This window comes from Zeus faber (assembly GCF_960531495.2).
Source record: "Zeus faber genome assembly, chromosome: 17".
NCBI lineage: Eukaryota > Metazoa > Chordata > Actinopteri > Zeiformes > Zeidae > Zeus > Zeus faber.
The window spans coordinates 12,204,888-12,221,510 of NC_137204.1; the positions used below are offsets into that span (position 1 = coordinate 12,204,888).

General features: G+C 42.4%; 1 protein-coding gene across 1 annotated transcript; it reads left to right on the plus strand.

The window, feature by feature from the left end:
* Nucleotides 1-458: 458 nt before the first annotated feature.
* auh (AU RNA binding protein/enoyl-CoA hydratase) lies at nucleotides 459-11,980 on the plus strand. Its single transcript, XM_080018239.1, has 10 exons — nucleotides 459-701; nucleotides 2,494-2,561; nucleotides 3,453-3,540; nucleotides 4,241-4,327; nucleotides 7,938-8,030; nucleotides 8,872-8,928; nucleotides 9,459-9,646; nucleotides 9,919-9,969; nucleotides 10,483-10,530; nucleotides 11,081-11,980. Exons 1-10 carry the CDS (start codon nucleotides 497-499, stop codon nucleotides 11,156-11,158), a joined length of 963 nt encoding a protein of 320 aa, XP_079874365.1. The 5' UTR covers nucleotides 459-496; the 3' UTR covers nucleotides 11,159-11,980.
* The last annotated feature ends 4,643 nt before the right edge of the window (nucleotides 11,981-16,623 follow it).

The following is a 16,623-nucleotide window of genomic DNA, read 5'->3' on the forward strand; positions in this document are numbered from 1 at the left end:
GATAAACGGAATGGAAAGATTACCTCTTCTCCCAACGGTTTACCTAAATGTGTTTCGGGTGCCTCTGTATTAGTCTTTCGTAAGTCTAAAATTTTATACAGCGGGAAGAACATTTCCACACGTCAAATAACGGATCAGTCCGAACCCGATTGTGAAAGATCTTTCCATTTGGAAACTAACGGAATCGACTTTCTTGGGCAAGTCACCAGTGGGTATAACCCTAAAGGTATGCGCAGGCCTATGAACCATAATTACTTTTTTGCGTTTTGAACCCGACAATAGCGCCGCCACATAATTTAATGCATGCGTTTTATTTTATTTTATTCATAATAACAATTTTGATAATACCATTCCTATATTATCAATAATAGTAAATATTATTATAAGCCCAAAACGATTCGACGTCAAACTCCTCAGGCGAGAGTTCCCCCACGTGATCGAAACACGTGACCGGGGTTCAGAGGTGAAAGTCGAAGCGGCACTGCGGCTCGGCAGCATGGCGGCCTCGGTGGGATGCAAGCTCCTTTCGCAAGCCCTGGGCGGCTTGTCCCGACCGAGCCTGGCCCGGACCGCCTCCGTACGCCGTGTCGCCCCGGCCAGGGCGTCCCGCGTCTGCCCGGCCGCCTGTGGGCCGACGCGCCACTGCAGCTCCGACGCCAAGAATGACCTACGCGTTAGATACTTGGACGGCGACGACTCAGGTAGAGACTCTCGATTGGCGCAATCTCTGCTCGACGGGGCCGTTTTTGTTTTGTGCTTTGCGGGCCGCCAAAATAGATCATTTTGACGAATTAATTATTTTCACCGCACCGTCACATTTTGGCATTTCTCTCCACAAATGATTTTATTTTTTAATTTTTATTTAGTGCATTTCAATATTTGCATTCTTACACCCAAAGTGACGCTTGTGAGAATTGACGAACAATGTTCAACCGCCAACCGACCCCTCTGACGTCATATGGCCGCGCCGCTTCCTCCCATTAGTTCAAGCTCAAGTGATAATTCATATTTTTTTTAGTTCAAGTGATCATACATATATGCAGCGAAATGTCATGATGGCGTCACTGCGTAGAAGCACAAGCATGTTACTGATAACAAACCTATAAGGGCAGCTTGGTCGCTTTTCAACCCAAGTCTTATCAAAATGTTAGTTTCCATCATTTAAAATGTCTGTCATGCGCTTGCTTTACTGTTGGGAATCCTAGCACTCCGCGGCACCCTCCCACTGTGCTTGACTACAGTCAAACGGGACAAATATTTGAGCCGTAAAAGCTGAACATTGCTTTGGGACAAGTTTGACGCTTCAGCCGCGAGCGTTGTGTCCGGACACTGTGTGCGCCCGGTGCCCGTAAGCCACAGCACCGACTATGAGACTGTGGCAGTTTCGCCGTGTCCTTCTGGCGTGTGGCAGAAGGACACAGGTCATGACGGCTCCTCTCTCCTGAGCGTGTGTGTGTGTGGGGATGGGGGTTTTACCCGTTGCTTGTCAGACCAACCCAGACCAGAGCAAGCAACGCGAGCCACTCTGATCCTGGGTCCCCGATTTTCCTAGACCCAGGACAGGTGTGGCTGCTCGAACCAGACCATCCTCACATTCTGAAGTTGTGTCCATTTACAAAATAGAGAACTCTTGGATTATCTGCTGAGGTTAGGGTCCTCTAGAGGTTCAAGTCCTCAAAACCTGTTTAAAGTCCTTCTATAATTGTAAACGTAAAAACCTGGTTAAAGTCCTTCTATAATTTAAACGTAAAAAAACCTGAGGTTAGATTTCTAGAAATTTACTGACATTCCAATGACGGAGACTAGACACAGACTGAGGGACAGTTTGTTGCTTTAAAACATATGCATAGGCCACAAATCTTTAGGTGTCTAAATTAGTAGACATCGACTGCGGAAACTGTGCTTTGGCTTGTTTTTAATAATTCTTATGATTAATGTTTTTGATTTTGAATCTTCTAATTCTTATGATTAATGCCTTGATTGTATATGATTAATGGCTTGATTTTAATCTTTCACTCTCTGATTAATGTTTAAATCTTTTACTTTCTAATGCAGTGTTTGAGTTGCATTTATTGTTGGAAAGGTGCTATATAAATACATTTTTACTTACTTACCACAGAGACTAAATAACATGACCCTATGGTTATGGAAAGTCAAAAGAATTGGGGGTAAGCATGACAACCCACGACTATTGGCAAAGAATTGCATTATTTTACATCAGCTATGAAAAGGTGTAAATGATGGGTGGGATTCTGCAATGAATCACGATTCAGCGACTGCACCTTGAATATGTTCAAGAAACAGATTATGTTGGATTGTTAAGGTGAAATAAGGGAACAATGATAAAGAAATATTGTTCAGTAAGGGAACTGGTTGGATCGCTCACATTTGAATAGCTTAGGACCATAGAGTTCAAAAACTTTAAAGCAATCCTAAATTTTTGAGGTTTTTCGCTTTTTCAGCTCATAACCGGCATGTGTAATTGTTTTTCAGGTATTGTTGTTTTGGGAATTAACAGAGCCAAAGCCAAGAATGCCATAAGCAAAAACTTAGTCAAACTGGTAAGTGTTTCTCTTTATGTTGTCTTTTTTGACAATGACGCTGTTCTCATTTCAGTGATGTCTCGTGTATTAATTGAGATTAATCGCCCATTTTACATATCCACTGATCAATTTCCTGGTGATAGTTCAAATTTTTTGAATATTGTCTCTTATTATTTTCAGATTTTGTAGAATTCTAACCATTTAATGAGAAATAGAGGTCAGCATCGGGCTAGAAATAAAGCCTAGCGGTAAAAGTAAAATGAATTTCCACTAAAAACCCTTTATCCCTTCAACACTACAGAGCTTTTTGACAAAGGGCTGATAAATATGTATGTATGTATGTGTTAACTGAACAATTGACACTACAGTATGCTATTTTTCAACCCAGTCCTTATTAATGTTACTTCCCATAATTTCTACCTGTTCAACACAACTTGCTGAACTGTTGAGAAAAATACCACTCTGCTGCAGCTTCTCACTGTGCTTAAATGCAGTGCAACAGGGCAAACGTTTGAGCCTTAAACTTAAATCTCCTCTTTGAAAGCGGTATTCTCACCTTTTTATTTCAAACTCGTTTTTTACAAAAAGTACATCCAGAGCATAACAGTTTGTTGCCTGTAGGAAGTGGCACAACTTCCTGTTTCTAGTCTCTTACGTTAGTGCGCATGCACAATGAAGACAACTTTTATTTGAGGAAGTGCAAAATAATTTTAAAATATTTAAAAACAAATGTATTAAATGGAGTCGGATCATATATTATGGATTTGTTTAAAAAATAAATAAATAAATCCATCCATTTTTTGGAAGGTTGTTGTCTTATAGATAATTTTCTAGTATAAACTTAGTCAACCACTATAGGGAAGTTAAATGGAAAACATTTGTATACCTAAAATTGCACTTGGTTTTCAGATGTCCGAGGCCGTGGATGATATTAAGAAAAATAACAAAGTACGGAGTGTCATTTTATGCAGTTTGGCTCCTGGAATTTTCTGCGCTGGTAACGTCTTTTTGATTTTCTTCCTGTGAATTTAGCAAACTCAAGCTACTTTAGAATTGTGGAAAGAACTAGCTTGTTTATTGTGACATTGTACTTTGAAACACTTAATCTCTCTTCACACCTGGTATCATGTCTGTCTGTCTATTATATCTCTCAACATATTCATTTCTCATTAACTGTGGATAAATATGTACTCTTTGATTAGTGGAGATGGTTCTCTTAATTGAAATCTCAGAAATACATAAATCTACAGTAATAGTGTACCGTCTTTTTAAGAGCCTTCCTGGTCAGTGTCCTATGTTTTTCTGTCACGTAGGAGGCATGCAGTATGAACTCTCACTGCCTCGTGGATTGACTATGGAATTGGGAATAAATCCCCTCTACCAAATCTTTTACATCCGAGTGATTAGAGTTGTGTTATTGTTAAAGTCAGGATATGGTCAGATTTAGTATGGAGTGTTTTAGAGTTAATTAACGAATCTATTTTAAATGTTTTTAATCACTCTTTTTAAATTTCCACTCAGATGAATGTCTTTGGGTCAGTGATCATTCTTTGTCTATTGTCATTGAGTTTGTAAATTTTATTATGTGAAAATGTTGATTTGAGTTGTGTTGTGCTCAGGGCAACCTTTGTTTAAAAAGAGAATGTGTTCTCTGAGATTTCCCTGAATGAATCGAATGATCTCTTCCCTCTATGCAGGTGCAGACCTAAAGGAAAGGGCTAAAATGCAACCGAGTGAAGTGGGGCCATTTGTGTCTAAAGCCAGAGAACTTATTACAGAACTCGGTGAGTTGGCTTTTATCAATAGAAGTCTTGGCGGCGCACGGCTTTTCCAGAAAAAAAATAACCAGCAAGGAAGTAGTAGTACTCACCTGACAGGGGGCATTGAGGAAAAAAATGCCCATTGGAGTGGGAAGTAGTAGTAAAGGAGACGGAGGCTTCCGGAAGAACAACAAACATGGCTGCCTGGTCGATGCCGAGGACGAAAATATGTTTATTGTTGCTCAACAACTAGTGCTGCGTTCAGATGGAGAATAACAGCACTTTGTGAACGCCACAGGGGAGGAAGAAAGACCCCGAGCATGGAGAGGTACGATGGCAAAACAAAAAACAAGCAATATGTTGTTATGGTGATGACCTTGATCTGCTACGTAACATCCGGCTCAATCTGTCGCGCAGAACGGCAAAAACTTTAAATATTTCAATTATATTCACATTATTATATTTAATTTATATTTAAACTTGTGCAAAGACTGGTCGTAAATATTCCTGTATGTGAAAACCAGCTCAGCAAGTCTTGTCTCGAGGCCATTTTGCCCATTTTGAAATGAAAAGAAATGAGGAGAAAGGCTCCTCACATCCCATCACAAAATCTCCAAGGTGCACAACGTTGTCCCCACGCGTCATGGCGCCAACCCCTGGGGATGTCATTAGTTTTTATGTAATCAATTAATCAAGGAGTGTTTAAGGTTAACAACTATCGATTAAGGACATTTCTTTAAATGTACATCCCTAGATTGTGCCGATTGACTGTTTAGTCGGCAAACTCATTGACGATACAATAGAAGGACATTAATGACACTTTTTTTTTATTTTTTTTATCCGCCAGGAAAAATCCTGTCAGGAATTGAAACTGTGTCATTGCAGGTTGGTGGTCACTGCTGCCTGAGTTGGCATCTCATGGGCATGCAATCGGCAAATTTCCCAATATTCACAGGTTCCCTTCTCTCACTAGGCTTGAAACCAAAACTGGCAAAGTGCCCTTTTTTTGCGAACAAACACAGCGATGTTTGAAATAATTGTACTTGAAGGTCACGGTTATGGTGCCGCTGATGAGTGCTACCCTCAGCAACACTCCGGAGTCCCTAGCAACACTACATGCCTAGCAGCAACAGGGCTGTAATCAGCACTGTTACCCAGCATGCGCTGCAAAAATGTTTATAATTTATTATTGATTATTTGTAATGTTCATTGTATAAAAGTGTTCTTCTATTGCATGTAAAAAAATACTGTGATGTTTTCCCTCTCGTAATATATGTGATTTTTTTTCTTCTTTTTTTTTTTTTTATCTACTTGGGGCCGCACCAGCCCCCCACACCCAAGTGGTACCCCAGATACGTACCTCCCTCCGCCAAACTGCCCACTTCTTAGGGTTGGCGGTAAGCCCCACCCATGTCAGGGATTCAAGTACTGCCCGCACATGCTGCATGTGCCATCCCCAGCTGTTGCTATGAATGATTATGTCGTCTAAGTAGGCGGTGGCGGCGTTTGCCACATGTGGGCGCAGAACCTGGTCCATGAGTCTCTGGAAGGTGGCTGGGGCCCTGAACAACCTGAATGGAAGCATAACAAATGTGTACAACCCCTGCGGAGTGGAGAAAACACTTTTTTGAGAGATGGTCCGGGGTCTCACTGGTAGCTTTTGAGACCTCCGAGCCCAACTCGTCTCTTCCGATCACCAAGGTGGCCAGAGAGACGGACGGAAGACCCTTCCTCCTTCCTTAAGAGGTTAAGGTGATACACCTGAGTCACCCCTTGCCTATCAGTTTGATCCACCTCCCCGACTTGCCGTGAGACCGCGAAGGATCCTTGCCACCTGGCGAGTAATTTATAGCCGGACATTGGGAATAAAACCAGCTCCCTGTCTCCCGGTGAAAACTGTCTCAGCCGCCCCCCTCTGTCATACCACTGCCGTGCCTGGGCCTGGAGAAAATTCTCACGTAATAGGTTGACCAACATGTGTAGTTTTGCTCGCAGGTCCAGAACATACTGGATTTCATTTTTACTGGTGCTAGGCCCTTCCTCCCAGTTTTCCTTAATAAGGTCTAGCACCCCCCGGGGTCTCCCACCAAAGAGGAGTTCAAAGGGAGAGAATCCCGTGGAGGCCTTGGGAACCTTCCGTACAGCAAAAAATGGAGGGTCCAACCATTTATCCAAATTGTGGCTATTGTCATGCACAAACTTACGAACCATGTTCTTCAGCGTGTTATTTAACTGCTCCACTGTCTGGGGGTAGTACACGCTGGTCCGAATTGAGCAGACGCCCAATGTCCCATGTCCCTACCGGTCGCGAACGCAACCCCCCCCCTGTTTCCTGCATCAGAGCTCCAAACCTTACCTTATAACACATAGGCAGGAACTCAACCCAGCCTGCATCAAATGCTTCTTCCCCCGGTGACGAATTTCCCGCCGCTACATCGGATACACGTGAATAACCCCTTGTACGCACAGAATCTCCACCCGTGATGCCTCCACCAAAGCCCCGGGCCAAACCAGGCTTTTCCGGACCATGGACTGCATGCAGCAAGAGTCCAGCATAGCCGGGTGTCTACCCCCTTGTAGCCTTACCGGTACGTAGTAGACCCCTTCCTGATAGGGGGAGGGGCCCAGCGAGTGACCCGGGACAACTTGTCCGACCTCCATCCAAGGGGCAGTCCCCGAGGCGGTGGCCGAGCGTACTAGCGATCGCAATGGCCAAGCCCCCTTACCGTGAAATAACAGGGGTCCTCGCTTATCGACCAATTCGCTTAACGACCCGGTCCTAGGAACGGAACTCGGTCGTTAAGTGAGGAGTACCTGTACAGACATGCAAATTGGACTTACAAAAATAAAAAAAGAAATGGCAAGATACATTTTTGACAAGCGACAAGATCATACAAATTATATAAATATCTGTAAGCACATCGTAAAAAATATTTATAATCTATATACCCATAATATAATTTATCCTGTGCAGAGTATCGCATTTTGTATATTTGCGCACGTGCGTGTGTGTGTCTGTGTACTCCTCATTTAACGACCTACCTGTTTAGCGACCGTTCGGACTTACCACCAGCTCTCTGACCAGTCTGTATTGTGCGCTGGGTACAATACCTCAGCGTCAAGCATCTCATCGCGCATCCACCCTTTATATACATCTCCTCTCATCACCGTTCTCAGCCTCGTTCCCGCAGTCTGTCAGTATTCACTACACTTGCGTTCGCAATGGCCACGCCCCCTTACCGTGAAATAACACGGGTCCTCATTTATCGAGTGAGGACCCGTGTGAGGACCCAATTCGCTTAACGACCTGGTTGTAGGAATGGAACTCGGTCGTTAAGTGAGGGAGACCTGGATATTGTATTGTTTATTCTCTTTATATTCATTTGATTACTTTTTATTCTAATGGTCAGCATGCACCAAACCTCACCAAAACAAATTCCTAGTATATGTAAATATACCTGGCGGAATAAACAGATTCTGATTCTGACAACAGATTAAATGGAAAAAAATATTTATTTAATGAAATGTTTAAATAAAAAAATAATAAATTGATGCAAATCTTCTACATAAACAAAACCCGGATGGTTTTAATTGAGTATCTAGTGTCTGTATTTGTGTATTTCTTCTTTCGAAGGTAATCTGCCAATGCCGACAATCGCTGCAATCGATGGAGCCGCTTTAGGAGGAGGCCTGGAAATGGCTCTTGCGTGTGACATCAGAATTGCATGTAAGGAGTTAACCTTTTGAACGTAAATGAATGTATTATGTTTTACCATTGACGGCGTAGCCCCTAGACACGTTCTTCTGACACTTAATCCTCTGAATTGAGGAAGAATTTGGCTGATTTTGCTCCCCTTTAGTCTGTTGATTTGATTTGTTTTGACATAACTAGACTACCCTGGCACTTTTAGTGTGGTAATTCTGTTTTGAATTACTATGTGGATCTTGTATACAACTATCCAGCTGTGAAAGTCTGTCCTTAATGGTGAACCAAGTTCTCTCTGAATGAATGTAGGGTCCAGTCCTTGCATTGAATCAATGATTTAGCATCGACGCATCATTCGTTTTCCAACTCGTCAGGACAAGCCCCCCCCCCCCCCCCCCCCCCCATCATTTGACCATGACAAAAGGCATGTTGGGCCAGAACGTATTAAGTATTTTACTTTTACGCTAATTCCAAACAATATACAAATAGAATCTGAATTCTACTTCAAAACAATATGTTTCACATGTGCTTAGGTCACATGTCTTACAGCATTTTTAATAACAGTGACATTTTATTTCAAACTGTTCTTGCAGTTGCTGCAGTAGATCAAAAAGCGTCACATTGGCTACAGTAGTTTGGCAGTAGGAAGCGGTGCAACTTCCTGTTTCTAGTCTCTGCTTTGGGAGGGGGATGCTCCTCCACTTGTTATTCGACTAGATGGGCGATAGTAGGCACCACTGTCTGCCACAAGAAAAAACATTTTATTCTCTGTAAATATACTTTATATCAATAGAACTAAGTTAAGTTCACGATAACGCCTGCTCGTGTGACCCTCTAACTTACCTTTCTTTAATTTCACCAGCCAGCACTGCCAAAATGGGACTGGTTGAGGCCAAACTTGCCATTATTCCAGGAGCTGGTAAGGTTCATTTTCTTGGTTCGATATTGTTGCCTAGAGTGCATTGTAATAAATGGTTTGTTTAGACATTTTTTGTGGTGCCAATAATTAGAAAAATAATAGTGTGGTCGGAAACCTTGTGCAAGAAAGTCTTGAACTAACCATTTTAAAGTTTTGAACGTCCCAATGTAGATCTTGTGTAGATCGGGGGAGAGTGAAAGACCATGTGGGACCAAGTCCAATGTCCACAGTGGTCTTTATTTTATGTTATTGTGATGTCATTTTGAAGAATAGGCTCATCAGTTGGTCCCATTTTGATCAATTGCACCAGCGATTCTCAAAGTGGAATCACTGCACTTTCCATTACACACTTGATGATCGGGGTCATGATTTATCATTCTAGCAGTTCCTATTCAGGCAGGGCGGGATCATATTAAATGGTATTTGATTTCAAGGTTACAGTATCTACATCAGTGGAGAAGATGGTTGACTATCCCCAAGTAACAATTATAAGTAATTGTCATGACCAACTTCTTGTCTTTCCATCGCAGGTGGCACACAGCGCCTACCAAGGGCCATTGGTGTGTCCCTGGCGAAGGAGCTTATTTTCGCTGCCCGGGTGGTGGACGGGGCGGAGGCCAGTCGGGTCGGTCTGGTCAACCACTCCGTAGCTCAGAACAAGAGTGGAGACGCAGCCTACCTCCGTGCCTTGGATCTGGCCCGGGAGTTCAACCCTCAGGTGAGAAACCAGTGTTTAGCCATAGCCCAGAAATACAAGCACTGAGAAAGTGAGTTTTTCATAATAGGTCCCCTTTAAGCCATAGGAGTTCTGAATTTTCAAAGTTCCGAAATTTTAGCCCCGTATTGAACGGAACTCTAAACCAATACCAGCACAAAACCAATAGGCTGTCTGCCAGTGTTTCCAATAAGAATTCAAGACTTCAGATTGCACAGTTGCTTAATCAGGACATATTTCATTCTAACTAATGTTTCATTGTGTTTCTCCAACAGGGTCCAATTGCGATAAGAATGGCAAAATTGGCCATTAACCAGGGTATAGAGGTGAGATGTTACAGCAAACTGATTGTTTTATGGTCGTTTAAATGTTATCCAGCTATAATCCTTTCATACCATTTTTCTTCCAATGATTTTTAATGCATTATGAGAATTATATTCATATTGCTCAACTTTTTGCCCTTATTGGGACATTGTCAGATAAAAAAAAAAAAAAAAAAAAATCAAGCTCATTATTGGACTATATACCACTTTTGAAAACTTGGTTGTTTGAAGTGCTTGCATACGCACATATGCGTGTGACCCAAAGCGGCCTGCTGGGAAGCTCTTTCACGTTTAATCAATGGTTAGCAAAAAAATAAAGAAGGAAAATTCTCCAAATGATAAAGCATTTTTTTGTACCAGAATAACTCAAAATGTGAAACGCATGCTTAAATCGTCCGTAATTATGCCATGAAAATCTCGACCAAAAGAAGCCTCTTGAGTGTTTGCCGTGGGCGACGTCGGCGTACATGTACGAGCATAGCATGAGGAACCTGAGCTCTATCCTTTCTTCCACAGGTGGATTTGTCTACTGGACTGGCCATTGAAGAGGCGTGCTATGCCCAGGTGATCCTTCAGCCTGGGTTCCCCTTTCATTCTCAATAACGCTAGGTTGCTGACGATCATTGAACATGGATAAAGCGTCCTTATCCTCATGGCCTCATGGGGAATCACTGATGAAAATATGCGTGGTAAACCTGTCGAATATTGCTCCGTATTTGAACGTCTACGTTAAAGGATAGGCTCGCCATTTCTCAACTCAGGCCTTTGCCCCATTGGACTGCCTTTATGCACAATGAGAAGCTGCATCCAGGTGGTAAGTTTCTCAATAGTTAAGTGTTCAGCCAGGTTCTAAATTATTATAATAATTCTAAATTATGCAAACCCACACTCACCCCCTTAAGACCTGGCTTGAAAAATAGCAATTTACTCATCCGCCACTGTACTTATTACAACTCGAGGCGTGATTAAGAGGATGAAGAAGCTGTATCTACTTTAGATGAAGCAGAGCGACCCCCCCCCCAAAGATCCTTTGCCATAGGACTTTCTCCTCTGAATAACACATACTGACGTATCCCCCCAATTCATCTGTTTGTTTGTTTGTTTGTTTGTCAAGGTGATACCAACGAAGGACAGACTGGAGGGTCTCGCTGCGTTCAAGGAGAAGAGACCCCCTCGCTTTAAGGGGGAGTAGGGACTGTTCCTGGAAACCACCTTGAGCACTGCCTTCAGCCCCTTCCCCCAGACACACAAACAGTCAACGCTGCTTCGGTTGCGTTGACAAACGAACCCGTATCAGAACGATCGCCTTTGAAATGCAATAAATGCAATGACTTTGAATTTTAGTTTGACTAATAATTTGGCAGGTGTCTATGGGGAAAAAATATTGAAGTTAATCTGCCTAGTTTTAATACCGAAAGCACTGTAGTGCCAGGTAAGCGACAACTGTTTCAGTGAAATTCCAATGCTGATTTCTGTGATTTGTCTGAGGCATCCTGTAGTTAGTAATCCTACTAATGGTTTGACTGTGATTTATCTCTGTGGAAACATCCATGAATGAACAGCTAAAGTCAGTTTTCCTGGGGCATTAGCGTCCAGCTACCAGTCAACTTCATGTTATTACTAAATAAAGCTTTCCTCCATTGGCATGGAAATGATTGTCGCTGCGCTTTTCGCTGAAACAGATCAGCTCCTTTTTACCATGATGGCTTTACAACATGGAAACAACACTACATACGCGGAAGCATAAGACAATGTGTTTGTATCGTTATCGGGCGGAAATGCAACTGTGATAACGGAATTTTATCCAGACTCTGGATGTTATATAAGACTGGTCAAATATGAAGCCACAACTCATCTGTTGAGTTTTTGAAACTAATATTAAATGTACAAGTATAATAAATAATAAACTGCAAGTTAATTTATGTCTGTGTGCTTGTCTCTGAAACATAATGAAGAAAATGAACTATAAAGTACACATATTTTTGGTATTCTGTTCAGTATTGTAAAGTTTAATCTGAAACATTAAACTTTTGAACCTTAACATTATCAACTGTTGATTTATTAAGCTCTCAATCCTTACATCACCATTGTAAGTTTGTATAATTAGCACTTGGCTTGTATGGAAGTGGAGAGATCAACTGCAGACTCTGTACGCTTCTAGTTCAAGAATGATTCACTCATTGTCGCCCAACTTCCCAAACCCAGCGACTCGCATTGTTTCCAGAAGACAAATGCTTCTCCCCTTCCATGAACCCCCCTTTTCAGTCCTTCATACCATTACGATCTATGTTTATTGACCTCATCAGTTCCAAGGAGCGCTGAACAAAATTTTCAAGTACACATACTTTTAGTTGAGTAAGTATCGTGCAGTTAATGGTCCACTTGAGTACTTTTGACGTGTTCTGTATTATTCCAATGGAATTGTGAACCTGAAACTACTCAGAAAGCTGCTTATTGGATTTTGGAAGCCACCCATTCTGATTTGGTCAGTGTATGAATCCTGACCTTTTTCAGTTCCAGTCTAGATTGTTCACAAATCAGCTGTGAATAATTTCAAACTATCTTTTAGAACAATATTTTGCTCAACATTTTTATGTCTCCCCTTGACAAAAATTCACTATTCATCACCAGCATTAAGCCAATTACTGGCTGTCTTGATTGGCTCCATTCCTACAGCTCAAATACAAGTTTCAAAGTATCCGTCGGCAGCTCATCTCGCTGAAGTTTCATGTGGGGTCCCGCAAGGTTCAATTCTTGGGCCACTCCTTTTCTCAAGTTACATGCCTCCATTCAGCAAAATTATTCACAATTCCAACATTTCCTTTCATTCCTGCAAACTACACACATACTGTATATATATATATATATCACAGAAACCAAAGTACCGGCCCGGCCTTCGTACGCTTACTGAATGCACAAGAAACATTTAATCCTGGATGGAGCAGAATTTTCTTCAACTTAATGAAAACAAAACTAAAATTATGCTCTTTGGTCCTCTGGTCTCTACTAGCATCATTACTTTGAACCTTGATCAGCTATCCGCTTGTATCAGACCACCAACATTTGACAGTACGTTGGAGGAAATTTGACAAACAAATCAGTTCAGATGTGAAGTCAAAATTGTCGCAAGCATCAGGGGCTTTCTGTCCTTCTCAGCTTTCAAAAGCCATTCATGCACTTGAGAAGCAGTGAAGTTCTTCTATAAACAGCACAGGCTTTTACCAAAAAGTTCCCTGAGAATAAGACCACTTTTTTTGAGGGTTCCAATTCCTGACTCTGTAACTCTTTGGTTTCTCACAACGTTTCGGTCTGGAAATATATTGACCTATTTTCCAGTATTTGCTTGATATAGGCAAAAGCAAGGTAGGTCTATAGGTCTTTGCTATATCTAAACCATATTATGATGCATTCAATCTGGATTGGCTTATATTATATTGTATTATGCTTAGTTAGAAAAGGACCAGAGTCCAAACATTGATTTAATAGGATTAATCAGAGCACACAAGTGTTAGGTTAAATAACTTGCAAATGTGAGAGTTACTGAAGTTCATGCGGATAACAGTTTAATATGAAGGGAACATGAATATATTTATGAAACTCAAATATCCTGTTGAGGACCAACGTGTACACAAGACAGCGGTTTCTGACAGTTACACCAGTTAGCCCACCCCCAGTTGGGGCATCTCACCATCATCGCCAAAGAACACCTTTCATGGCCCAGGTGCAGTGTCCATCCGACCGCAGGCACAAGATGTGAGATGTCTGACTGTTGGGTCCTCGATGAGATGGTAGGTCTGGGTCTTCGTTGTGGCTTTGGGCTGTCGCTGTACAGGGGGGGCCTTAAGACATCGGTTCCCACCCCCACTGTGGCTGACCTGCTTCCGGCAGATGTTCCAGCCCTGAGCCGAAGGGGGATCCCACCACAAGTTGAGATTGCGTAAAGAAGAAAGGTGTCCTCCGAGATACGTTTAGAAACCGAAGAGCCGTTCCCCCGACAGCGGCTCATGGGAAACAATGAAAGTGTCTTTGAGGTCAGCGTCTGCTCCTGCAGATGTTTCTGCTTTGACGTTTGCCCTTTTTCCTCCACTTAATGGGTCTATTCCTTTATACAAGATATTGAGTTTAATGTGGTAATCTGTTCAATTATTTTGTGAAAGTGATCTTTTTTTGTTAATCATTTTGGCAAGGTCAATACTAATTTCATCCTTACGTGGTCGATAGCAACGGGCTACATGCTAATTATGTTAGCTCGATGCAAGGCTGCGTCTTCCATTCCAGCAGTTATTTATTTTATATTTTTCATATATTCTTTTCATATTCATCTTGCATCAATGTGACAAGTAAAAACAAAACACAAAAACGAAATCTGGCGTTACAGGGTTGCCAGTTCAATCAACTGAATTTTGTTGATGCAATTCGCACCTGACCACCTCTAAACGACTTGATGCAGCCCTTCACCGCGCCCAGCAGATGGAAAGTCAAAAATAGTTCCAGCGGTAGCAGCATTTAAAGTAACCAAGATCGTGTTGGGCAAACCTATGTGAAACTGGGGGAAAGGTGTAAATTCTACCTAGAAAGGTCCTAGTCAAGTTCAAATCGTGGACCTTCTTGCTGTGAGGCAACAGTCATAACAGTGCCAGAAAAGACGGCGAGTTCATAGCTCTGCATTGCAAATCAATAGAACACCATTCATTTCAGGAGTACAAAATGAATATAAAACGGTGATCAGTGCTCTGCCTTGTATCCGGCAACCGAAACTTGCCTCCCGTCCTTGCAGTAGTGAGACGAGTAGCAAAGCTGGATCACGAAAGCCACAACGCATGGGGCTGGTCTGCATCCAGTTGCCCATATATGCTCCAGCCCTGTACATTGGCACCTTATAGGCCTTAAGCCTGGTTCATAGTTGCCGCAGCCATAGTGTTGTTTAGTGCGCGCTGCATAAATACGTCATTGCCGCGCTCGCTACGCGGCCATTTTTCGCAAGGGTGCACACCAGCTTCAGGTTCTTCTTCTTGCCCTCAACCAGACTCCCTCCCTTCTCCTTCTGTACGTCTTGCTGTGCAATGCACTGTGCCACCGTGTCACACTGTGTCACTAAACCGGGAGCCAATGCAAGGTGGCCAGTATTGGGGTGATATGGTCAAACGTCCTAGTCCTTGTCAAGAATCTAGCCGTAGAATTTTGTGCTAACTTTTATCTTAGCTAGCTCATTTTGGCTTGTAGCACTAGTCATCAGAAAGGTCGGAGAGCAACACATTACAATAATCTAGGCGGGATGTTACAAATGCATGGACTATGGTCTCTGCATCCCTCATGGATAGAATGGGCCGTATCTTCGCGATATTGAGAAGACGAAAAAAACGCAGTTCTGCTAATGTTCTGAATATGCAGCTGAAAAGAGAGAGTGGGGTTAAATATAACCGCTAAATACTTTGCTGAGTTACTTTGGGTAAAAGTACAGCTATCAAAGTTCAGAGTGCTATTCTTTAAAAGGTCCCTGTGTCTGGCAGGACCAATAACCAGCATCTCCGTTTTCTCAAGAGTTTAGAAGCAAGAAATGACAAGACATCCACTGCTGAAGTTCAGCAAGACATGCCTCTAGAGTACAACAATCGCGCGGGTTTGTTAGCTCTAAGGGCATTTGTAGTTGGGTGTCATCAGCATAACAATGAAAGCTAATGCCATAGTTGCATATGATATCTCCCTGTGGCAAGATATAGACGCTAAACAACAAAGGACCAAGCACTGATCCCTGCGGGACCCCACAAGTTACTTTAGAGGTGAATTTGTCACATTGTGTCCTCCCTGAAGGATAAGATCCAAAACAAGAAAGTGCCAAATCTCTCATGCCAATGCACGTGTCAGGGCGATCGAGCAGTAGGTTGTTATCAGCAGTATCAAAGGCAGCGCTGAGGTCAAGGAATAATAGCAGCGGTGTAAAGTAACAAAGTGCAAGTCTCAATTACTGTACTTAATTACTTTTATGGAGTATCTGTTCTTTACTTGAGTTATTATATTTATGTCTACTTTTACTTACTTTGCTACATTTAGCCCCAAATAAGTATACTTTTACTCCAACACATTTCCCCTGAACACCTTTGTTACATCCTACAAAATGAAATCAGAGGCAAACTTGGCGCCAATGCTGTTAGCGAAGCCAGTTATTGCGAAGTTCATGTTGTGACTCAAGGGTCACATCCAGCAGCAAGCTGAGTGTAACAAACACTCTTGAGCCCGTGCTCAGAGTTGCCAGGTCTGCAGTTTTCCCCGCGGAATTGGGCTACTTTTTCAGTGTTGTAGCAGGTCATTTCTTTTTGTCCGTGGGTTGGGGACTGCTGGGTTTGTCATGGAGACCTGGCAACCCCGCCCGAGTTAAGTTTAGTTTTTGTGGCATTGCCCCTGAACTAGCCGGAGAGCGAGGACAACGGCGACGGCCTCCTGCAGCAGTGATGCTGCCCCACCCGCACCTGCTCCTGCTACGACTGATGGAGACGTACACCCCACGGCCATGTTTTACGACACATGTTTTCTTATGTCAGAGTGAAAGAAAATTAAGTACCTTTAATATCAGCTACTTTAAAACTTTTTCTCAAGTAGAATTCCAATGAGTGACTTTCACTTTTAGTCATTTTTCAGTTAGATATCTCTACTTCTACA